Source organism: Trachurus japonicus, chromosome 22 (genome assembly GCF_045865225.1).
Source record: "Trachurus japonicus isolate A0001 chromosome 22, Traja_1.0".
Lineage (NCBI taxonomy): Eukaryota > Metazoa > Chordata > Actinopteri > Carangiformes > Carangidae > Trachurus > Trachurus japonicus.
This window is the reverse complement of record NC_140928.1, coordinates 24,196,693-24,221,742: the sequence shown is the minus strand read 5'-3', so window position 1 is coordinate 24,221,742 and position 25,050 is coordinate 24,196,693. Positions and strand designations below refer to the sequence as shown.

Genomic DNA, 25,050 nt, shown 5'->3' with positions numbered 1-25,050 from the left:
GCACACCAGTCACTTGTGGAGGTTTGAAAGGAAAGAACAGACACGTGGATGATTCGCAACATTTCAGGTTGACCTGTACATACTGCGCCTTGGATCATTTGGATGATCTCTCTGCTTGTGTTGAGTTAACTGTGAGTATTTCTACTATTTCATCAGAGTTGAGACTGTTCTCACGCACCAGCTGAAAAAACACTGGAGGAAGTGGAGGAAAGGTATTTACTGTGCACAGTTGATACTACAAGTTGAAGTTACATCCCCACGATGCTACAATTTGTTGATTTGTTAATTAATGAGGCGATGCCAGGTGGACAAACATGATGTAGCATCAGTTCCTTCAACTACGCAACCTTTAGGTTACTTGTCCCTAACATTGGATACAGCAACCATAGGAGTATAGCCTATGTGCAAAATGCAAACAGTAGCCTACCAAACCATCGTCATGGCAACAACATCTTCATTTCCTGTGTGACACCCAATGTTTTGTTGATAACATCCTTGTAATTTTCCTGACACTATTTATAGCTTCTATAGGTTCCCTAACAGGGAAATATGACGCATATACTGACGCACGTCAGAAAAACATTTCAGGAGAGAGAATCACAGTAAATGGTGGTGAAGACAACAACTCTCATGATCCCAGGAAGTTGTTGTCTTCACCACCATTAGGGGAGATTGGGGTAAATGGGGAGCATACGTCAGTCCGACTGCCCACAAGTCCGACGGCTCATTTCTCCGACTACCCATTCTACAGTGTTGAGGTTAGGTTTAGGGTAAGGTTAAGGGTTAGGGCTACTTAAGTCGGAGAAGTGGGAGGTCGGACTGATGACGCAAAAATAAAGAAATGTATGGTCGGAGTCGGAGAAATGGGTGGTCGGAGAAATGGGTAGTCGGACAGACGTCATGCACCCGGGGTAAATTGAGCATAGGGGCAAGAGCCACTTCATGTTACTAGCAAACCATAAGAAAAATTGAGCATGTGACTGGAAATTTAGAATGAAGGCACCATTTCATGGAGTCTGTGATAGTAAGAAGAACATGGGTAGAATGGTTAGACATTTATGTCCAAAAAAACATTTTTCACTCTCGAAAGTGAATTCAGTCGATCACAAGTTTCATGACAATTGTGTTTAGACCAAAAGAGTTGTGGTTATCTATGAGCTAGAACATGACGTAGTAAACTCAGCATTAAAGTTCACCAGTTTAACTGTGGGGAATAATAAAGTCAATATGGTACAGTAGCTCTGGGGCAAGTTGCAAGCTACCTGCTCAAAACACTTCATAAGTGTATTTTGGCTGTATGCCCTAATTATTTAATCAAGATTTTGGATGTTTACGATTACGATAAGTAAGTTCCAGTGAACAGGTAAAGCTGTTTATGATAAGCAAAGCTTTACTTTCAAAGAGAAAGTTGAGGGATTCTTCCCAAGATGCAATGGAATCACAAAACTCCCCAAACCTCACTGAGTTAGCGGCTCAGCAGCCGGTCCCAGCAGTTTGTGTTCACCTGTAACCACTATAGGTGGAACATACTGTAGTAAATGGGGAGGTGGGAGATGGATGGAAGAGAAGGAGGGGGGTGGATCAACTTGCTCCTATGCTCAACTGTGTTGTGCCATGAGACCACTTATTTTGTACACGGTATAATTTCAAAACAGTTACATTTACACTAATTTGTTTGTTTGTAGGGGTGCACGACATCCTGAAATATATGTAGATCTATTAATTAGCAACAGCTGTCTTGATGTAGTGATCCTGAATAATGAGAAGTGGCTCATCTTACCCCACTCTCCCTACTGTGAGCGTCTCCCTGTTAGGATTCCTTCAGTGTTTAACTGATGCAGCACAGAGGACAGAGATGTCAGGGGAAAGCTGGCTCAGCTTGTTTCTCTGATTTAAACTTGTAATCTAAACAAATTCTCCACAGAGGTGTCCTCCTCCTCCTCCACCTCCTCCTCCTGCTCCTCCTCCTTCTCTCCATAACAAACAGAACAGAGGATTAAAATCTGAGATTCACTTCAGTGGACACAGAACAGGACGTCTCCAGCAGCTGGGAGCCGAGCTGTCTAACATTTACTCAGCTTGTTTCTCTGATGACAGACTGATGAAAATCCTTCATCTGGTTCAAATATGAAGTCAAAAACAAAAGGTGTTTAAAATGTTTGTGCTTTGAATTTAGATCAAAGTCAATGTTGAGCTTCTGTCAAACAAAATTAACACCGACAAATGATCATAGAGGATATGATGTCACTGAGAGGCGACCAGTGAAACGGACCGTTACCGGGATTAAGATCACAGATCTCAGATTTCTCTGGTTGGATGATCAATTTAAACACTGGGGACAAAATCTAAATCCTGATGTTATGAGACATTTTAAGGAGGGAATGTTTACTGAATGTGGAATTCTGTCTTTTAGGACGTAATGATGGTATTTCAGATGCAGTGTTGTTGACGAGAGATATCCAATTTATGCAAAATAAATATGCTACCAAATGTTTTCACTCTCAGTGTTTATATGAATTTCCTCATTTTGCTGTTTTCTAACATATCCCCCTCCTCCTCCTCCTCCTCTGCCTCCAATCTGTCCTTAAAAAAAGTCTGACCCAGAATCAGACTCTAGTAAACTAGTTACATCTTAATCCATCCACCTCATGTTTTTTTCCCCCTAATAATCTGTCATAGGATGAGACACCGTGCTACAGGCTGCAGTGAATTTGACTTTGACAATATGTAAATGGAGCTGTGTGACGCTCTGGATTATAATCAGTTAATCTCTTAACTGCAAACATTCCCGATCTAAAGGAGCTTGCAGGAGGTTGGTGTGCGCTCAGTGTTCATTAAAGTGAGCTTTCCGTATGACTCATGGAGTGTCTGAAAAAATAATTCATGATGTTCCACGTCAACGATTTTGGGGATTTTGGACTCGAGCAGAACTACAAACAGAACATCTGCAGAAAACATTATCTACTCTCAACATTGTGTCCTCAGCTGCATCACACACGCACAATTTGTCTGACAAGTTGATGAATATGAACGTAATTACACAGAAATCTGAGCAAAACAAGTTTGGGAGTAAATACGTGGATGAGGTAATCCATGAAAAGAGACAGACACACTGATTCCTCTGGCTGCAGCAGATACAGAAATGTTACACAGCATCAGTAGTGACTTTGCATGCTGTAATAGTTGCATTTAAATACTAATTTAACAGTTGGATTCATAAATATTATACTTCTGTTAAGACTTCTGTCAGCCAATGCCACCACCTGTACTCAGGACTGCAGGATTTAGTTTCTCTGAGTATTTATATGGTCTGCTAGATTTTGATTGAATCCCTCAGAAAACAATAATCCAATCAGGGTAGAGGCTCAGAGTCTCCTCTCACCTGATTGGCTGACACTGTCCTTTTGTTAACAAAGGTATGTAGAGGGGAAATGAAACCACATTGAAATGGTTTTGGTTCTCAAAACCATATTTTTCTTACAGAACAACATCTCAAATAAAAGATTGAGGAAGTGGAAAATTGATTTCTCTCAGCTTTCAGGTCTCACTGAAGGTAGCATGCTTAAAACTGATTTATGATGGCAATAAAAGCAAAAATAAGGCCCAGGGTGTAGTGGCCTTCAGTTCTTCTTCAAAGAAGATTCAGTAAAAACTTGATAAAAACAAAAGGTCAGCTCCACTAAATTCATTTTCCTTCTTCGGGATCGTTCAAGTCTGATATTATGACACTTGCCTCAGAGGAAAACTGCTTTTAGCTGCTCCGATGTGCCACACAGGTGTACAGATCACAGTCAGACTAAACAGAGGTAAAGGTGAGGACTCTTAGGCAGGCTGTGGTGTTAGACCTTTTATTTTCTCTTGATCAATGGGCATCAGACATATTGTGTCAAGAAACTGAATACAAAACTGTTGTAAACTATGTTGAAATTTGGCTGTGCATAATGCCAACAAAGAGTTAGATTTCTATGCAAATGAAAGTAATTGTAGTATTTTTCAAGTACCTTGATACAGTATCCTGAGCTGCAGCTGCTGACCGTGGTGATTAGACAAGTTGACTTGTAGAAACACATGTGAAATCACGAGTCATTTAGTTATTCACAGCCCCAGATAAAAAAGGTCTGTATGGACTAAATCTGGTCAGTTGCGCAGATGATTGATTGTAAACCCATCTGATGAAACCTGCTGGGCCTCAGTATTGGCTTTTGAATTCAGTCCAGATCCTACAGTGACCCTGGGAAACCAGGACACTTTTCCCAATAACAGGCTGTTAATAGATGTGAATCTGTGACCACCCACTGAGCTCCAGGTCAGCTTCATGTTGTGGAGCTGGGTCAAACAAATTCCAGTGGAAAGAAGAAAAAGTTATCAACAGAATGTGAAGAGATAAACTCAAACACATCTGTGTATTATGTTACAAAGACATTGACTGATTGCTAATCAGCTAGCCCAGAGGCTGACCTGAGAGGAAGAGCAGAGCTGCCTTGAAGGGCTGTTCTACTGTCTGGGTGAAAGGTTGCTATCCAGGCTCAGACTGCTAATCTATACTGTACTGTAAATTATTGACTCTTAACTAATTAACTAATTAGCTATTACACTTTGATGGACAGTCTCTGACATCAGACATAGTGAGTCAGATACAAACACAGGAGAGATGACATCAGAGAAACAAGTCCGACAGAAAAGCGAAATAACCATGTGTGTTAAAGAGGAACAATGTAAGTCTGGTCACTTTTCTGCTGTTTTGCTAACCCTAGAAAACAATCAATAGAGCAGTAGATAACATTATATATCATACGATGTTACAAGGTATATATTTGTATAGTTTAATCCGTCATAAACAAGAGATTATGGTAAATTTACATTGTATTTTAGCCAAACAATTGTTAAATATCAAAGTTGCAGGCCTTCGGTTTGCCTCAGGTAAATGTCTTGAATTTGTTCATCTTGAGTTGACTGACTAATCCTAACTTAAAACCAGCTCTGGCAGGTTTTCTTCTGCAGAGTCTGAGAAAGCTTTCTGTCTGATACAGCCCTGCATTTCCTCATCCATACAGTCAATATCAAAGTGGAGAGTGGATATGGCAACGCAATCATTTATGTTGGGTGCAGATCAAAGTCCTGGTTGGATATCACTTTGTTACCATGGCATATCTTTACCAACTTTACATCCTCTGTGATGAATCGATGTCAGAACAGAGACAGCATCGCATCATCAGCTCAGATCAAATCTATTCACCGTCCACCTTTATAACCCCATGATTCTGTGATGAAAACAACTTGTTGTCAGTTGTTTCCAATGCATCAAACCATTTACTGTGCATTACTGGTCTTATCTATGATAATTTCTCATACTGTGAGCAAAGACTGAAATCTAAAGCAGATGTGTAAAAATGTTGTTCTTTTAACGTATGTTGTATAGCCTGAAAGAGATCCCTGCAGACTGAAATGTTGTTTTATTAGAATTGCTGGGAACTAATATCACAGTGTGTGCACACTGCACCCTTTCACTGACTCTTTATCTAATATCATCTTCATTGCTTTGCTCTTTATTTTCCTGTTGCCATGGTTGAATATAGTATTTTTCATTCAATACATTCACTGTATTAAACAAGACAAAGTTCAGGTTGAACTGAGTTAAAAAAAAAAAAACTGCAGCTAAAAGATGTGATAAACCCACCATCCTCTACCTGCTCCGCAGTAAACAGCAGACAGACACAACCAGAGAGCAGACCAAACACAGAGCTACAAGGACAGTGAAGATTGGATTTAGATTCATCAGGCGGACACAGTAAAAATTTCAAAGGAATGCTAATGTTGGTTTGAGTCTGCTGGATGTGTAAATGGAAACATTATGGCGACATATCAACCAAAACAGCTTAATGAAATGTATGTGATGTTCAGCTTTCTGCTGAATTCTGCCTTAAAAATGGCCATAAACACAGACAACACATTTAAGTCAACTAACTCTGGGTCTAGATTTAACAACTACAGATTATTACTTCACTATTACATTAATGTATGTAAATATGCTAATGGAAGTTTTACAAAAAATAAAAAAAAATAAAAAACAACCAATGTAACAAAAAAGAAATACACACACATGTATGTCTTTAAATATTTGCCTGCTGTAAGCAAAAATACAGTAAGGCCTGCTTGTGGCTCACTCAGCTGTGAGTGTGATGATTGGTAAACATCCCTGAATGTCAAACTTGCACTGGACCAGCTGATCTCTATCAATTCTCTGTCCTAATGTCACGGTGAGTCACTGAATTAACAGGGTGTCACTTCACAAATTGAAGGTGATTTATGTCCCATCACAACTTCAAATGTCATTTAAAGCTAAATGTCAAATAAACAAATAAACCAGCGTGTGAATTGTGACATTAATAAATAATGTGGAGAAATGATCTTTTAAATTACTCAAACCAACGCACACATTTCCTGAATGGACTGTGGGATGAGGCGACTGTGCATTCAGATTATGGGGAACCCAATAGAAACCACAATGGCACCACTGCACTCCCTGTGCCACTCCTTGAACTGACAACCTTTTCCCTGATGAAACACATTTCAAACACATCACAGCAGTTGATATTTCTGGATGAGGTAATCCATTTTTTTAAAAACTTCAAATCAAGGCAAGATTAATGTATGCAACGACCTACAACAATAATACGTATGTAGCCTACATAAATGTCATGGGCAGAGGAAGTTACTAGCTAAAATGATGCTAACATTTACAGACCTCAGGCTGTAGAGGACGTGTCCATCAGGAAAGACACGCAGCATGATGTTGTCTGTAGTGGTGTCGTGGATGAAGGACCTCTTAGAGTGGACGAAGAAGACGTCGGGGACCCAGATTTTCTTCACCAGGCGACCATCGAACGTCATGCTCTTGTTGGTGCTGCTGGTGAAGGACAAACGCTCGTCCTTCCAGTAGTGCCTCAGGTACAGGGTCATGGTGAAGTCCTGGTGGAGACGGCAGAAGACAGACAGCAATAAGACAACAAGATTCTCCCTGCTTACCTGCCAAACTGTTAACTTATTCTACGATGACTTCAAGGCACCCTGGATGTGTTTTTTCTCTCTCCCCTGACCTGACTGAAACAGGAACTCCTGATTGATAAATTTGAGCACACTCCCATAGGAAGATATTAGACAGAAGAAGTAATTTTATTTCAATTTATGAGACACGGAAGCTAGCGATCTTTGAAAAGTAAAATGACAGGCATCTCTTTCGTGGCAAACTTTCACAAACAGCTTGAATAAAATCAATTATTCTAAGGAAAAGTGCATCACTGATCCACGTGATTACAACCTCCTTGATGCTCAAGACCCCAGGTGAAGAATTCAACTATTCATTTCTACAAGGGAAACATGTGTTACTGTACTTATTTTCTCAAGTATTTACAATCTCACATAATGGTTTTCTTTTATAACTAATATGACTGTGAACAATTGACCATTTACCAAGCCATTCATTTTTTTGTTGTTGTGTTTTCACATGTCATTTGTTTTGTCTGTTTTTCATTTATTTTCCCTTCTTGGCAGTGTACTGCACAGAACATACACAGACTCGCTTTATGCAAACTGTGGACTGTATGTGGTTAATGCATGATTGAGAAATAGAGATAATTTTACAATTAAGTCGTAGAAATGTGTAATATCCATATCCACTAACATGTTACACCAAAACCTAACAGGAAGGCTGCAGTCAGGCGGTGTGAGATATGACTGACAGGAGCTGCACAGTCGGCTGAATGTGGCTGCTGTGTGAACCAACAAACAGTCCAGCAGCTGGGAAGCTGGCCACTGACTCACTGCTCAGTTGTCAGCATTTAATGAGATTTCCTCAGCTTCCTGTTCCCCTTCCTACTGACTTCATATCATGAGTAGTTATTCTGCCTGGCAACCGCCCAACAAACAAAAACAATTTCAGCCTTTCAAAGCTCCTGAGCTCTGCACATCCTTAAACTGAAAGACCGCAGACAGCCGGCTATTCAAATGTTAACAAAAATAAATAAAAAATCAGTTGTTCCGGATTTGAACTCACTTAAAGCCAGAAAATGAATTCAGGCCCACTAAAAGTTATTTTACTCCTCATTGCACATTAAGTATATAGATAGACTGTATAGATGGTGTTAAAAACTAGTTTTACATTGACTTTTTTCATCCCATTGACCATCACACACAGATTCTGTCGAACATATTTAATATTCTGTCAGAAGGCTGATGTTCCCTTCCAGCCTCAACTTAAATTAGACATTAACCAGAGTTACCCACACTTTACTTCTACATCTGAAGAATACTGCCAGAATCTCTTTAATTGTGAAGTTCAGAAAACTACTGTTAGATCATGCATGATTCATTTAATCATGTTTGAACAACTGTAGTGGTCTTTTATTAGACATGAAAAACAAAAACAAAGTCCTTACAAAAAACAAGAAATATGAACTGATTATGTGATTGGGTTAAAAAAAATCTTTACAGGTGCCAATTTGTTATAAAACTGATTTGAAAAGCCCAGTCTGAGCTACTTCCTCTTCATCTGTCATAGAGCCTGAAGGAGGAACCTGTTGGTTTTCCACAAATTACTGTATTTGTGCTGTGCTCTCAGCTGTTTCTGTATGAGCTGTGTGTGGTGCAGTATGTTTCTGAAGATTTTCAATTAGGCTTTTGTTGTTTGGTTTGTTTCCGGGGTTGATTCTGATACTGGTTAGCAGACAGGGGGATTGATAACTGCTGCATCCAGGTGTTTCTATTACTTCTGTTGCACTCGTACAATGACAATAAAGACTTTCTGATATGAAATTGATTTGTTTTTCGCCAATTATCCAAACAGAAAGAAATAGGCAACAACACTTTTAGAACCGAATGATTAATATGATCTATCTACAATAAATCAATTATTTTTAAGCAAACTAAAATTGTTCAATCACAAAATTAGTGTGAGACTGAATGATAGATAGATAGATAGATAGATAGAGATAGGTAGGTAGATAGATAGATAGATAGATAGATAGATAGATAGATAGATAGATAGATAGATAGATAGATAGATAGATAGATAGATAGATAGATAGATAGATAGATAGATAGATAGATAGATAGATAGATAGATAGATAGATAGATAGATAGATAGATAGATAGATAGATAGATAGATAGATAGATAGATAGATAGATAGATAGATAGATAGATAGATAGATAGATAGATAGATAGATAGATAGATAGAGACAGTCTTCTACTGAGGATGAGGTGGCAGGCTTTGGCACATTCATTAATGCAATATTTGCCAGCTAAAATTACACACAATTTATTCATATCATCAAGATCATTAAAATTAAAATAGGACTTAGAAAGTGTACTAAATATATAAGACCATACATTTCTAACTTCATTTGGTTAAAAAAAGGAAAGATTTAAGAGGTGATACCTACTACCTTGCAGATGGTGAAGACTCTAAAGCAACAGACTCTTTTTAAATGATTAATGAAATACATTTTTCTCCTGTTGTGACTTTTCAATACATAAACTACCTACTAAATTATCTCGTCTGGAAATACAGAGTCATTCTCTTTAGAAATAGCACAGCTTTATTCTTCAAGGACTGCTTGGGCAAAATTGTTTGGGCTGTCAAGCACTTATTAAACTGACTTTGGCAACTTCTTTCTTTATATGAAGTTTGATTTCCAAGTATTGCAATCAAACGAAATGATTCCACTAAAAGTACTAGAGCTTCTTTCAACTCCCTCTACTAATGATAATAGGACATAATTTCCCAAACAAGGTTGTCTTTTTTACTCACATTTTATTTTCTGTGCGATTCAAAAAGGAATTTAGCCTGCAATTCAATAACTTTTTAAAGTTACTTTCATCTCAAAAAACAAAAGAACTGTGACTTCAAAGCATTTAAGAAAGTATGTCTTTCAAGATATATGACGAAGGTTCAAGTTTGATCATAATGTTTGTACTTTCTTTGATGAAGTAATAGACAGTATGAATCATTTATTTTTCTTCTGTCTTCGTATAGTAACACTTTCTGATGTGATATGAATGAATGACTGGTAAAACTCCAAAACCGCTTCTCTTTCAGTCTTTACTAGAAATTATGATTCACATTGAACCATCAGAGAGGATAAGTGTGCTTTGGTCCTCAAAGTTTCTGGCTTGCCTCAGTATACAGTACCTCTTACCATCGTACATTAGTGTCTTAACACTTATGTATCTCTTGCCTTCAATATCCAAAAGATATGTGTAAAAGTGTAGCTGGACAATCAGAATCCAGTGATTGGTGAGCTTCAGAGGGGAAAGGAGACCTTGAAGGGGGCTGGGCTCAGAGTAAACAGAGTACAGTACAAGATGTACAGTATTCAAAAAAAGTTTGTCTAGAAAACTGACGCATGTACTGTAAACCAAATTTTTTTGTAGACACCAAAAATAAAATGATGGAAACGTAAAATGCTCTGTGTTCTTTAATATTACGAGCTCAAACAAAAAATGTGAGCATTTTATAAATCACTTGCTGTTATTGATTGAAGCATGCTGCTGTTTGGCTTTAATGTCAGCAGGCAGTCTGTTTGGTTTTATTTGACTCTTTGTTCCTTCCCACAAGGCGCCATTTCGTGGGTCCAAGACCAGCTGGAGGATTTCAGGACTTATAATTATAATCAATACTGATTTTGCTCTGGTGAGGCTGTTAAATGTTACAGTAATGCTGGTCATGAATGAAATGCACCTGTCCATCTATCTATCTATCCATCCATCCATCCATCCATCCATCCATCCATCCTCCATCCATTCATCCATCCATGTGCCGGAATGATTTACAGTATACTCTGTGTTCAGTTGTTTACACTTTATTGTACACAGCTCGTTGTATGTGACTGTAGTGTATTTTTCTTTTGCACAATGCTGTGAACAAATTAGAATAGCAAAGAGCATAAGAAATGTGTAACTTTACTGTAGTTTTCAAATGGCTGTACAAGTTGTGTATAGTGCTGTCTTGAGGTAGTGTCACAAAGATCTGACTTTTTTGTATTGGAAAACACGAGAGAATAAACTATCATAATGAAAACATGTCAAAGCCATTTGACTATCTTGTTCATAATCAACGGTGTCAGGACTTATCCACACCGACAGTTTCATTGACATGAATACTTGCTTTTGAGGGATGAACTATCCATTTTGAGTAAGTGACACACTTTTGCAGCTCATCAACTAGGTTTTGTACTAATTGTTTTGAGAAATGCACAAACTGTTGTGCAAATGTTAATAGTGATGTGAGGAATGCACCAAAGCAACTGAGAAAAACTGTACAGAATTGGATCTAGAGAGCCTATTGCACAAATAACCTATAGGGTCATTTTTCCATTAGGAGAGGATGAATACCGGCTGTCTTACCATATCAACTTCAGAGATGCTGTCCAAGCTCTCCACCTGAACATCCACTCCAACGGGGATTGCAGGGCCTGCGAACAAATGAGTATATCATGAACTCAATGCATGCGAAAGTGAGGCGTTATATAACAGAGGCGAAACTGCTGCCAAGCTGCTGTCTGGATTTTACCAGCTGACTCCTTCCATTCAGCTCAGTCAGTCGTGTTTTGAAATTGGGTATATATCACATTCTTTATATTCTGTGCATTAATAATAGACTTGCATTAAACTTTTATTCTTAAAGCAGAAGTAAGCGATATATTTGTGTTAATATAAGTCTTAAATAGTTATATCTTCCGACAGCAATCACTTACATAGAGTGTTTGGACCGAAACACAGGTCTGTCAGTCACTCTGCTCTGCTCTGAGCCGAGGAGAAAACTTTTCTCGTATCCTACAAGTTTTATCCAATGAGGAGAGAGAACGGCATGCAGGGCTGTGTGTGCAGCCAAGGGATGCGCGTGAATGTGGTGACGTAGGGACGAGGACTGTTATGGTGCGTTCAAGGCAGCCCGTAACTCGTGTTTTTCCGACCTGTGAAGTTCGATCTGGTACGAGTTCACGGGTCGGAAGTTACGAGTGGCCGTTATAGTGACTTTCACAGGTAAAACAGGTCGGAAAAACACAAGTGGGTTGCCTGGAACGCTACAAAATCGTAAATTGTGACTTGAAGCTGTAATTTACGGTTTCAAAAGTCTGCCTGGTACGCAGCATTAGCCAAAACGACCGGATCGCTTACTTCTGCTTTAACAATCCGTGTGACAATTCACCATAGACTAGATAGATAGATAGATAGATAGATAGATAGATAGATAGATAGATAGATAGATAGATAGATAGATAGATAGATAGATAGATAGATAGATAGATAGATAGTTCAGAAGATTATAATGTATATTACACATTATAATATTCTGAACCTCGAACAGCAAAAGCTTAATAAAATGTATCTTCTCCTGCAGCCATTTCTGATGGCTGTGTCAAACACTCTCCGTTTGTCCAAACCCAAACTAAGGTGAGGCAAAGTCTTTGCATTTCATATCATTCCCACTGGAAACATCCAAATCTGCTGATGTTGTGTTAAACTGTTTACGAGATTAAACAATAACCAGGCCGTCGGTCCTCGGAGGAACTGCAGGCTGTGATTTACATTTCCATTTTGTTCAGGTGCTGTGGATGGAAATGTTTGTCTATCAGCCCACCTCTTGGGCCCAGAGCAAGAAATTGCAGCATCTGCTGCTAAGAGTTTCATGGTTATTCATCATTTGCAGTCAGTGGTTCTTCATGTCTGTGGTGACCCACAGACAGACGTTCTCTGCGGCACCATCATCCAATCAAAACCATGGTGTATGGCATCAGAATAACCACTGTACATTTACAATATGAATGAATCATAATGCTTTTGTTAATCCTCTGTTTTGTACTCACACCCATGACCCCTCGGGGGATTAACTCCACTTAACCACTCTCCAGTAAGTTTTCATCATTTTTTTTACAAGAGCTTTAAGCACGACATCACATTGGTTTCACAACTTGAGAATAGAGGGAAATGACAAGAGACTGTCTTAAAAGGACCAGTGTCCATTATCCCACATGTACTGTATTATTAATAGTTTCACAGCTTTGTTGGGGTGTGTATGGGTGGAGATCTCTGATAGAAACCAACAACTCTCAGCTTTTTCAGAGAAATGTGTGCCTCTGTAGAGAAAGTGCTGCTGGGGTATCCTCTGTTGTATCATTTTTGTTTGCTTGTTTGTTTTTAAATGTACAAGCTGGTTCTTTTCCCTGATTGATTCATTTAACACCTCATCCCTTAACAGTACATGACATGATCCCATAGGAGGTGCCAGTCATATATTTACTGTCTCACTCTAGCTTTACATTACCTGGATATCTGTGAATGTGTGACATCTGTTTGCCATTTCTGTCATGACCTCTGACCTCTACACAAGGCTAACATGGTTATGTGAAATTTAGCATGGGGGGGGGGGGGGGGTGGGGGGGGTTAAAGGCGATTTAAACCACTTTGCATCTATAGAGCCTCTAATCCAGAGATTCACAGAGACGCTGAATTCTAGATAAGAGACACCAAAGCACCAAAGCTTTGGTGAGGGTCTGTGGAGGATCTCTGTGTTTGGGATTATTCCTCACTAACTGGAACAATGGCATCCAGTGTGTTGCATTACTTGTTACATTAGGCTTAGATGGTTTTCTGTTCTAACATTGACCTCTTCAGCTAATGTCTGACTAATTCAACATTAAGCAAGAAGCAAGAGTCCAGAGTTAGACCAAACTCTCTCTAGTCTGATAATTGAACAGCTCTATGTGTGTGTGTGCTCCTCCGAAAGTGGCACCATAACCTGAGAACACATGGTTCTAAACAAAGATATATTGATTGTTTTTTTCCCTGCACAGAAAATTGCTGTATCAACTGAGGTAACTGTTCCACCACCTGTCTCCTCTGTCCTGGTAGGATCAGTGGTAGAAGTATAATGTGTTGAATTTTAAAGGGACAACGAGGAGTTTCTATTTGGTTATAAAAAAGTCTCACGTTAATGTGGATGAATCTCCGCTACCCACACTTGTTAATGGGCCCATTTTCGATAAATATATCGTTCTGTCTCTATTGTTATTTTGTTATTATTAGTGGTGGTGGAAACGCTGGTCGAGCCGACCAGCGTTTCTTTACTTTCGGTTTTGTGGCGAGTCATGAGAATAACGCCGCCGAATCACCATTTATGGTCGGAACTACGACGGTATGTGATCGTCTTCGGACCTCTGACTTTAATTCTTGATGAATGAAAACATGAGTCTGTCTTGCGCCGGGCAAAGAATTATACGGTGCGCGTGGAGGCTCATAAATGTAGTGTGAAAACGCTTCGCTTTTCCAAAACTCCTTGTTGTCCCTTTAAAAACCTTTTTCTAAAATGTTCATCTTAACATTGGCAACTAAATGTTGGGAAAAGTTAAAGAACCTCAAAGTTGTATTTAAATGTTCTGTAAATAATTTTCCAAACAAAAATACAGCAGCATCATGATCAGAGAACTAATGCTGCGTTCAAGACACGTCAGAACTCTGATCTTTTCCAGTTGAAAAATCATTTGAGACGTCACGTACCACACTAGAATAACTAAAAACATGGCTGACCGGGACAGACTTTGTATTCAAAGTGCTTCACGTAGGGCATGAACATTACAAAGGTGTGGCTGTGTGACGTCAGACAACTGATTCTCTGCGATGTCGGGGTAGATTTGTTTCTCTGACTTCCCCAAGTTGGAGCTCCGACTTGAGGTGGCGTTCAACTGCACTTTTTCAAATCGGAGGTTGGAAAGATCGGAGTTCCGACTTGTTTTGTGTGTTGTAATCTGCTATGTGCTGTAATCTCTTGTGTGTAATCATGTAGTTTCTTCCCTCTTTTTCTTGATTGCATGCTGGTCATATCTACATAAAAGGCATGAGATAAGAGCACATGTGGATTGGCCAAATATGGTGGACCATCAAAACATCCTAATGTTCTTTTCCAGCTCCTTCAGCATCATTTGTGTAGCTGTAAGCAGTTAGTCAGTCCAAAGCTGAATTTCTCTCCCAGCCAGACTGTGGTGCTGATGCTGGCCTGGTTCGGAGAGAGGAAAACCATAATAGCGGCTGAAGGCTCCAGCTGGACTCAGAACCGTTTATTTCTCTCCTCCATGTGTCACTAACTTGATGGCTCATGATGTTCCACATCTGTTTGCATTAGTGGCGATAGTAGAGATGACGCTGTTGGCTAAGGTGCTGTTACCAACATTATGAACATGTTCTGTAACTGCTGCTTTCACTCACTGGCAAACTGTCAGATAACAGATCATGACTGATCCAAGCTCCATGATAGTAAATAATGAGCAGCACACTAACTGCCTTTGTGACACCTACACACCTACAACTCTCCTTTAAACAGCTGATCCACATTCCCTGAGATCTATTTAAAGTCATATTTTATACTGACAAGATTTATGGTTTATTAATGGTGTTAACTGATTATTTCACTCATGTGTTGCATTAGCCTATATGGCGGCGGCAGTGGCTCAGGTGGTAGAGCGGGTCGTCAAATAATCAGAGGGTTGGTGATTCGAACCCCGCTCTGTCCCGGTTGCTGCTGTAGTGTCCTTGGGCAAGACACCTTACCCACCTTGCTCCTGATGGGTCGTAGTTAGCGCCTTGCATGGCAGCTACCGCCATCAGTGTGTGAATGTGAATGTGTGTGTGAATGGGTGAATGTGATGTACTGTAAAGCGCTTTGGGTATCGTTACAGGTATAGTAAAGCGCTATATAAATACAGACCATTTACCATTTATACAGTATTAAACATATGAATGTTGACATGGTTTAAAGGGGACATAATATTATGGAAATATCACTTTTTGAAGGCTCTTTATAGTTGGGTCATCTATAGCAGGAGAGCGAACATTCATTTCTCACTGTTTGTCATCTATAAAGGTTAAAGAAAATAATTCAAATTTTGAGAACCCTATATCCAAAATGGCTACCGTCAGGCAAGCTGGAAATTAAGTTTTTAATGGTTTGTGCTGCATAATACATGTTTTCTGAGACTATTAGGTTCAAGAAATTCATAAATAATGAAGATTATTATTATATTCTAAATATATATGATATTATTATTGATTTTATCTATTTTTGACCTTCAAATTCAAGATGGCCGCCAATTTTTGACATTATAAATGTCAATTTTTTCAAAATCATCATAGAGCCTTAATATTTATTTATTAATATTTAAAGCAGATATCAGTGGCACGGCCGTTTCGGCTAATGCTGTGTTCAAGGCAGGCTTTTGAAACCGTAAGTTACAGCTTCAAGTCACAACTACGACTTGGTAGCGTTCCAGGTAACCCGTAGCTCGTGTTTTTACCGTCCTGTTGTCTGTGAAAGTTCCCTATAACGGCCACTCGTAACTTCCGACCCGTGAACTCGTACCAGATCGAACTGGTATGACTTCACAGGAAGGAAAAACACAAAGTACGAGTTTCCTTGAACGCACCATGAGTTAGCAGCCCCCGCCCTTGTCAGGCATCAATTGGTCCTCGTGCTACGTCACCACATTCACGCGCATCCCTTGGCTGCACACACAGCCCTTCATGCCGTTCTCTCCCCTCATTGGATAACACTTGTATCCCACAAGGAAAATTTTCTCCTCGGGTTACAGCAGAGCAGAGTGACGGAGAGACTCGTGTTTAGGCTGAAATACTTCATGTAAGTGATTGCTGACGGAAAATAGGACTATTTAGGACTTATATTAACAAAAACATTCCACTGATATCTGCTTTAATTTGCCTTCCTGCCCCCAAAATGTGAGAATTGACAAAAAAAAAGGCTCCCTAGGTTGAAATCCATGTGGTTTTATGAGCTGTCCCCTCGGTTGTCTGACAATGATGTAATTATTTTTTGATTTAACTTAATCCCACCCTAACCTGTGAGTACAGGTACCGGTAGAAGGGGCGGGGTGGGCCAATTCATCATCATCATTCAACATCATTAGCATTTAAAGGGGCAGACACTGAAACCAGCCATTCTGAACAGGGCTGTTTTGAGAGGATGAAAAAAGCTGTGATGTTTGATCCTTGGGGTATTTTGAGTAAAGCAAGTCACAGACATGTCTTTAAGATACATGGGAACTAATTTGTGGAAAAGGGACATAATGTGTCTCCTTTAACACTTGTTTGTTATCAGAGGGGACTTAAAATATGCGAAACGGCATTAATCTCTTCTGCATAAAGATGTTTTGGACATAATTAATATTTCATGGCATATATACAGCACAGTGAAATTGCTTTTACTGCCAGATTTTGAATGGTGTTTGGTTTTGGGCAAAGCAAGAAAAAAGCCAGTGTTTCAGCATTGATTATAGGGGTTTGAGTGTTTTTGCAAGAATCTGATGAAACAAAAAAAAATTAAAATGATGTTTGTCTGTTTCCCTTACTTTTTTCTTGTTCTCACTAACACAGCTAAAGTATTTCTGTCGCCACCAACTCTGTGATTTTATGTTTTCGACACAGCCAATCAAAGATGTTCAAAAGAGTTGTTGTGCCACTGCTTATATATGAAGTTGTTGTTGTTGTTTCATGGCTTTAAAAGCCCTGCTTGGCTTTGGTCGGTTTCATGTCAGCAGCAGAACTATTAATCCTCACTGTTTGCATGCACATGAATTGAAGTTATCATGGTAGAACGTACAGGCCTTTTTTCCTTCATCAACTAGCTTCAACTTGGATAATAAGATTAATATAATTAACATTAGTTATGTATTTGTGTCATAGAATAACATGTTATTATCAGCATTGTTTTTCCTATCCTAGACCTTCATTCATCCATTTTTCGCTTTCCCTCTTATGTGTGTGGTCACGGTGTATGTATTATGAATTCATTTTTAATTTAACTATCTATATTATGCACAGATAATTCATTGTCAGGCAAAAGAAGGTCAGATATTTTAAATATACATTGAATGGATTCATGTAGTCATATTCATACTGTTATTCATAAATCCATGAGTAAGTTTTTCAAGTGAGCAATATGCATGTCAAGATGCATGAGGGTAGTCTTCTTGGCGATAGACAGAGTAATCAGCTATTTGATTTGTTCAGGTTCATGGTTGAAATGTCTCCTAGTAGGCTGAGTGCAGGGGCTGATGGGATGTGGCAGCCAGAAAAAACAGATAGTGTCTCTATGATTTCCTTCCTAAGTGTTTGATGGGTGTGCAGTGCCAGATGGCATGAATATAGTTGTCAGGGTTTTTTTGTGTACAGCGTGAATACATTTCTGAGAGAGAGCCCCATGCTAAACATCTTTTGCCCAGGGAGGCAACTTACAATATATTGCACCAGTTGTCATTAGGTAGATGCTTTTGCAGATTCAGTTCCATGCATCACCATTTGTGCAAATTATTCATTTTCAAAGTGCGACCAAGTTGAGTCTGAGTCTGAAGGTCATCAAGAATGAAGTCTGACATATTTGCTTAAACAATAATTCTGAATTATTTAATTCATTTTTTTAGAGGCACTAATTTAATTGTTGTTGTCTTGTTTTTCCAGTAGTACTTTAAATTATTGTGTCTAGTGATGTAAACTGGTCGATCCAGGGTTGAGAAGGGGTCACTGTGAATAAATCACTTACATTGGGGAGTACTATCATTTTAGCAGTGGCTATTCTTCCCGTAATAGTGAGTGGGTGGTTCATACAGCAGTGGGGGTCATCATTTATTGTTCCTAGTAATGGGGTGAACCAGGTCAACCTGGGGGGAATATTAATGTGATGTGACCTGTGTATAAAAGGGGTACTGTGTAGGCTGCCATAGCTATGTAGGGTAGTCAATTGTGTGTTTTACTGTTCCATGCCATGATAAGTGAGGCCTTCGTAGGTACAATAATATATCATCTGCATATAGATTTACCATGTGGTGTGTGCTGGAGGTTTGGATTCCTCTAATGTGGGCATTCTGATGAATAGCTGCTGCCAATGGTTCAATACATGACATCAATAGGGAGGGAGGGAGAGTATCATTGCCTAGACCTGTTGGCTTTTTGTGGAGTTTGAGAATGGCAATTAAGATGGACCAGAAGTTCTTATAAAACTCAGTGGGGAAGCCGTTAGAGCCTGGTGCTTTGTTGTTGGGCATCACTTTGGAGGCAGCACAAAGTTCATCCAGTGTTATTGGTATATTGTGGAAGTTCATTATGTCCGAATGTAGTATTTAGTTTTGCTTTTTTCTTTTCCAAGACAAGAAGTTGTTTCTCATACCTTGTTAACAGTTTCGGCATGTTCTTCCGCCTTCTTCAGAACTGTCACCGCCTTATCAGCTGGTGTTACGGAGGCGTGACCTTCCTGCCAGGTTTGACAGGTTTGACAGGAGCAACCCGACAGCAGGAGGCGCGACCGACCTCCATAACACCAACTTCTTGTCTTGGAAAAGAAAAAAGGAAAACTAAACAGTGTTGAGCATGTCTGCTTGTTTTTTACTGAGCTGTGGTAGGTCCATACCATTGAGAAATTAATTCATGTTTGGTTCCTTTTGTGATAAATATCTCTACAGATTTTATTAGTCTCCTCTGGGGAGTGTATCAAAGATTTTATTTACTGTATGTCTATTTTTCTTTTATTCCAGTTCAGCTTCTTGCTCTTTTTATGTTCTGTTTTTTGTAAACAGAGAATTAAATTAAATCTTAAAATTGTTTAACCTTTTTCCCATAAAAGGGTTGGTGATGAATTACTGTAAGAGAAGTCTTGATATCAAGGAAGAGGAAGGAAGGGGCGGTGTTTAGCTCAGTTGGTAGAGCACCATTGTTGAGGCTACAGTCCTCACTGCAGGCGGCCCCCTGCATGTCATCCCCCCCTCTCTGCCTCCCATTTCCTGTCTTTCTCTCAACTGTCCTGTCCATTAAAGGTGAAAAAGCCCCAAAAATATACTTTAAAAAAAAGGAAGAGGAAGGAGGCCTGTTGTCTCCTAATGAGATGGTCTCACTCAGGTCAATAGCGTTGAGGATGGTTGTGCTATGTGCCATTTGGTGTTGCATTTGTGAAGACTGAATCTATGTGAACATTACAAGGCCATGGTCACTGGTAATGAAGAGGGAGATTTTTGAGTCTGAAAAGAAAAACTCTTCTAGCCAGGGGCTGCTGTTGCAAACTATCACCAAGACCAGAAGCATTCATGAAAGGATTCATGGTTTCAGTGAGCTGCCAGATACACTGTCTAATGATGGATCAATAACTGTGACAGAGTCATCCTCTGTTACTACTGGGCGGCTTAAGATGCTTTTTTGAAACAAAGGAAAAAAAGATCATGAAAAAAGTTGGATTTTCAGTGTTTGAGCCAACTGAATAGAAAATAAGTGAGTATGTTGTGATGACTGTCATCAGATTCTGAGGTTTGTTTCTTATATTAAATCAATGAGGTAATTTTCAGAGAACTAGTTCAATAATATTCCATTGAAACTTTAATGGCATTTTGAAAGAATTATTCTGGGTCTCACATTAAAGCAGAAATAAGCGGAATGTTTGTGTTAATATAAGTCTTAAATAGTTATATCTTCCGACAGCAATCACTTTTATAGAGTGTTTGGTCTGAAACACGGGTCTGTCAGTCACTCTGCTCTGCTGTAAGCCGAGGAGAAAACTTTCCTTGTATCCTACAACCTTTATACAATGAGGAGAGAGAACGGCATAAAGGGGCGGTCCTCTCTGTGTGTGCAGCCAAGGGATGTGCGTGAATGTGGTGACGTAGGGACGAGGGCGGGGACTGCTAACTCCATCGGCTGACAAGAAGTTAGCCAAAACGACCGGATCGCTTACTTCTGCTTTAATACTGAAAAGTGGTTGCTTATGTCCTCTCTCTGTGTGTGTGTGTGTGTGTGTGTGTGTGTGTGTGTGTGTGTGTGTGTGTGTGTGTGTGTGTGTGTGTGTGTGTGTGTGTGTGTGTGTGTGTGCGCATAATGCGTGTGTGCAAAAAAGGCACAAAAACACAGGTAATTACAAGTGTGACAAAAAGAGAACTAAATGCAAAAGTAACTGAGGTGCAGGTCATGGTTACTGGAGCGACAATGAGACTTGCAGTAATTACTGGCAACAGTCATTGTCACTTTATATGTGAGTCCTCAGAAAAGTGAGTGTTTGACTATTGTGGCTATGCATGGGCATGTATGAAATGCATGAGTGGGAGAGGACGGGGCAGGACAGTGCAAGAAGAGCTCTGTTAGACTTGTTTTATGATTGGGATCAGTTGGAACATTGAACAACTTGTTTTTACTTTAATGGTTAGATTTCTTTATCATTGGGCCATGGTCCGTTTTTTGAGTTATCAATGCAGCTGATTGTCATGCTGTTGATGGTCTCTGTGAAGAGATAAAGCTGTTTTTAATTCCTTGATGGATTTTTCTGGGTTGTCTGTTGCTGTCCAGTGAAAACTTGATTGTCTCTCTCGTTTATGTTGCATATAATCTTACTGAAATTACTTACTGAATCAAAAGGCACTGATCAAATATGTGCAATTTATAAAATGACTTATACTGTCAGTTTTCTTGTGAGCACTGTGTTTAAATGAATGCAGACAGCAGAGATAGAGGAAGTTATCAATTAATACAATGATGCTTCTTCTCTAATTGTTAATGAGGGCCATCCATCCATATCATATAGGAAGCAATGATGAGTTAGAGAAATAAAATGTCAACTGCTATGAATCAAACTGTGCTGTGATACACACAGAGGTTTTAGTGTGATGGAAGAATCTTGTAACAACATGACCGATGCTCCCGATCTGTTCATGCACAGGATTCCACCAAGCACTAAAGTGAGGGTGCAGTGCAGTTTGGCATGAAATTCACTTGGCATTTCCATCATCTGGCAGTGGCTTCACATCACATGGGAGATGCTGAACTAACACCAGTTACCTGCAAAATATGCAGCTCCACAAATTTGTCTCACCACTTGGAAATGCTGCATCTCCACCTACACCAAATAAAACAAGTCCAGAAACTAAAGACTCACTCATCTCCATTTGCCAAGTCCAAGATGGAAAGAAATCAAGACATGGCAGCAGTGTAGTAATTAAAGCAGATATCATCGGCACGGCCGTTTCGGCTAATGCTGTGTTCAAGGCAGGCTTTTGAAACCGTAAGTTACAGCTTCAAGTCACAACTACGACTTGGTAGCGTTCCAGGTAACCCGTAGCTCGTGTTTTTACCATCCTGTTGTCTGTGAAAGTTCCCTATAACGGCCACTCGTAACTTCCGACCCGTGAACTCGTACCAGATCGAACTGGTATGACTTCACAGGAAGGAAAAACACAAAGTACGAGTTTCCTTGAACGCACCATGAGTTAGCAGCCCCCGCCCTTGTCAGGCATCAATTGGTCCTCGTGCTACGTCACCACATTCACGCGCATCCCTTGGCTGCACACACAGCCCTTCATGCCGTTCTCTCTCCTCATTGGATAACACTTGTATCCCACAAGGAAAATTTTCTCCTCGGGTTACAGCAGAGCAGAGTGACGGAGAGACTCGTGTTTAGGCTGAAATACTTCATGTAAGTGATTGCTGACGGAAAATAGGACTATTTAGGACTTATATTAACAAAAACATTCCACTGATATCTGCTTTAAGACACTTGATCAAAAGTGAGCAAATTGCTTATGTGGTATACTGTAGTGCTAACAGTTGTACATCCTCAGTCCCATATCTGTGGTCCAGCAGATGGCGTGCTGTTTTGTGAAAATAATTGCAGATTTAATATTCATGCAGTAGCTACATCCCTGGTTCTGCCACCCACACTCATCAACAACCTAAATGTCTTCTAAGCCCTAGTTAGTGATGTGTTTCCCCCCCCATCAGAATAGGCCTCTTTTTGAAAGAGAGAACATCCAGATGGTATTGTTCCATGTTTGATTGTGGTTGGCAGCCGTATCCAGGACCCTAAGGTCACTGCAGTGCGGTCAGTGCGGCACACTGTCTTGTTTCCCCCAACATTGCGATTGTTTGCTCTGACCAAATGTGTTACACTTGTGTCCTGTTATCTGCTCCCTTTGTGTTGATTAAGGCTTGGCATGGTTCAAGTGGCCCAATTCCGATTTTTTCCTCCAGGTGGCACAGAGCAGATCTGTAACATGAACGTGTAAAAGGATAAAAAAAACCCTGCATGGTATCGGATATTGTTAGATTGAATTCAGATAGAAATCGGATATCTGCCAGTAGGTCTGTAGTCTAAACAGAGAGATCGGATCTTCCCTGGCAATACGTGTTGTACATCATATTAATTCCCATGCCCACAAGTTTTGCTGAACCTCTGTTGCCCGTGATTGACACATGGGCCTGACCTGGATGGCCAGCTGTGGTCACTGTCACAGAAATTATTACAGTGTTCCATTTTCATGGTGTCCACACATCTGTTGTTTTTCCACACTAGGTTCTTGTTTTCATATAACATTAATTTCTGTGTGGGTTGAGGGCAAGTGAGGGAGTGTGAAAGAGAGAGCGCGAGAGAAAAACACCAGATTTCACGTTTGCATATTGGCAAAAACTGAAACAAGCCAATTAGAAATCAATAGATATTCACTTTGTAAACAGTGACGTGCTGTGCATAAACTCTGAGCACCAGACTCACCTTCATAAATAATTATTGTGGAATTATAATGTGACCTAATAAATCTCCCATCTTTAAAAAAGTTGACTAGCTTATTTTCTCTTCAGCGGGTTGTTTCACGCAAGCAAAGCAGATATCAGATATGAGTCACTTCTGATATCAAAAATAACGGATAGCTATAGGCAACAAATCAGAATTGGGCATCAAGACCTGTAGTGTAAAGACAGCCTTAAAGTTCCTGCTATTCTCACATACTCCTTGTGGCGAAACATTGTGTTTTTTACTTTAAAAGAAAAGTCAGAGTCTGCTTTTGGGCCCTTGGTATCCTAAACCTGACAGTTTGTTATGCTGACTGACTTATTGTGTATGACCTGTGGCTGTCAAGTAAAAAACTCTGGTCTCTGGTGTGTAAGTCTATGGGTTGCCTGAATATTTTTTTCCAATTCAACAAAAAAATCATAGAAAAAAGAAGAAAGAAAAAAGCTTGGGTTTAACTGCCCTGCATCTCTGGGACCATCTTAATACCTGTTTGATTCTGTCGGGTCAATGGCCTGCACTACTCAAAAACTTAAAGTTCATACTACGCTTAAACTTTGCTGACAAAAAATAACCAAAGGGGAAAAAGCCAGGGGAGAAGTGAGATTCACAGACCAACACAGCACACAGGGCAAAGACTGACTGACTTTAAAAACTGGCTAGAATGCAACAGCAGAGACAGCATGGTAGACAGTCTACCAGGGAATTACTGGAGCAAGCACTAATGAGGTGATGGTTAACAGGAGAGAGTGGCTGTGGGTAATTGTTTTACTGCAGGGCAGGTAATGATGGGAGAGCAGCGAGTGGAAGAAACACACATGACTGAAGAAAGAAAGTTGCAATACATATTGAGTTTCTTAACTAACAGTTCTTTATTTCCATGAAGCACTCACAGGGCAACATAATCACTCAACTTGAGTCATGTTTGTGATAAGTATGATGACAAACCCCCAATTAACACCAGTGACATTGTCCAGTCGGACCTGCATGGGCTAAAAAGTTAGACCTCAAGGTCTCAAGGAAACCAAGGGGGGCCTTATCCCAGAAACACTTACTATTTCATAAGGTTTTGGTTATTTTTGAGGTGAAGAAGTGACTGTTAAGACTTCAAATGTGTCGTCAGATTATACTAAACTGACAACATTTTTTTTCCAAGTTTGCTCATGATGCTTGTTTGGAAATTTGTTTGGTTGTTTTGGTGGATTCGGGTTTGGGTTAGAGTTAAAACGAGTGATGTGAGCACAGAAAGTCACCTGACTCAAGGGTCTTTTCAGAGTCTGTTTCTACCTAGCCTCGCATCACCAGGCTCTTCAGACAAGCGAAGAGCCTGGGTGTCAGTTACCTCCCAATTAGTCTGCATTCTGGTTCCTGTCTGTAGCGGATACCGAAATCACCAAATTCACCAAAATAAAAGTATTCACCAACATAAAACTTATAAAATACACATTAACTT

General features: G+C 39.7%; 1 protein-coding gene across 1 annotated transcript in view; it reads right to left on the bottom strand.

The window, feature by feature from the left end:
- Window positions 1-25,050, bottom strand: part of gabrr2a (gamma-aminobutyric acid type A receptor subunit rho2a) — a 62,392-nt gene that overhangs the window by 19,300 nt on the left and 18,042 nt on the right. The window contains exons 3-4 of the mRNA XM_085767642.1: window positions 11,405-11,472; window positions 6,746-6,969 (exon numbers count right to left, since the gene is read on the bottom strand). Of these exons, the coding sequence (XP_085623768.1) occupies window positions 6,746-6,969; window positions 11,405-11,472 (292 nt within the window). The remainder of the gene's footprint in view (window positions 1-6,745; window positions 6,970-11,404; window positions 11,473-25,050) is intronic.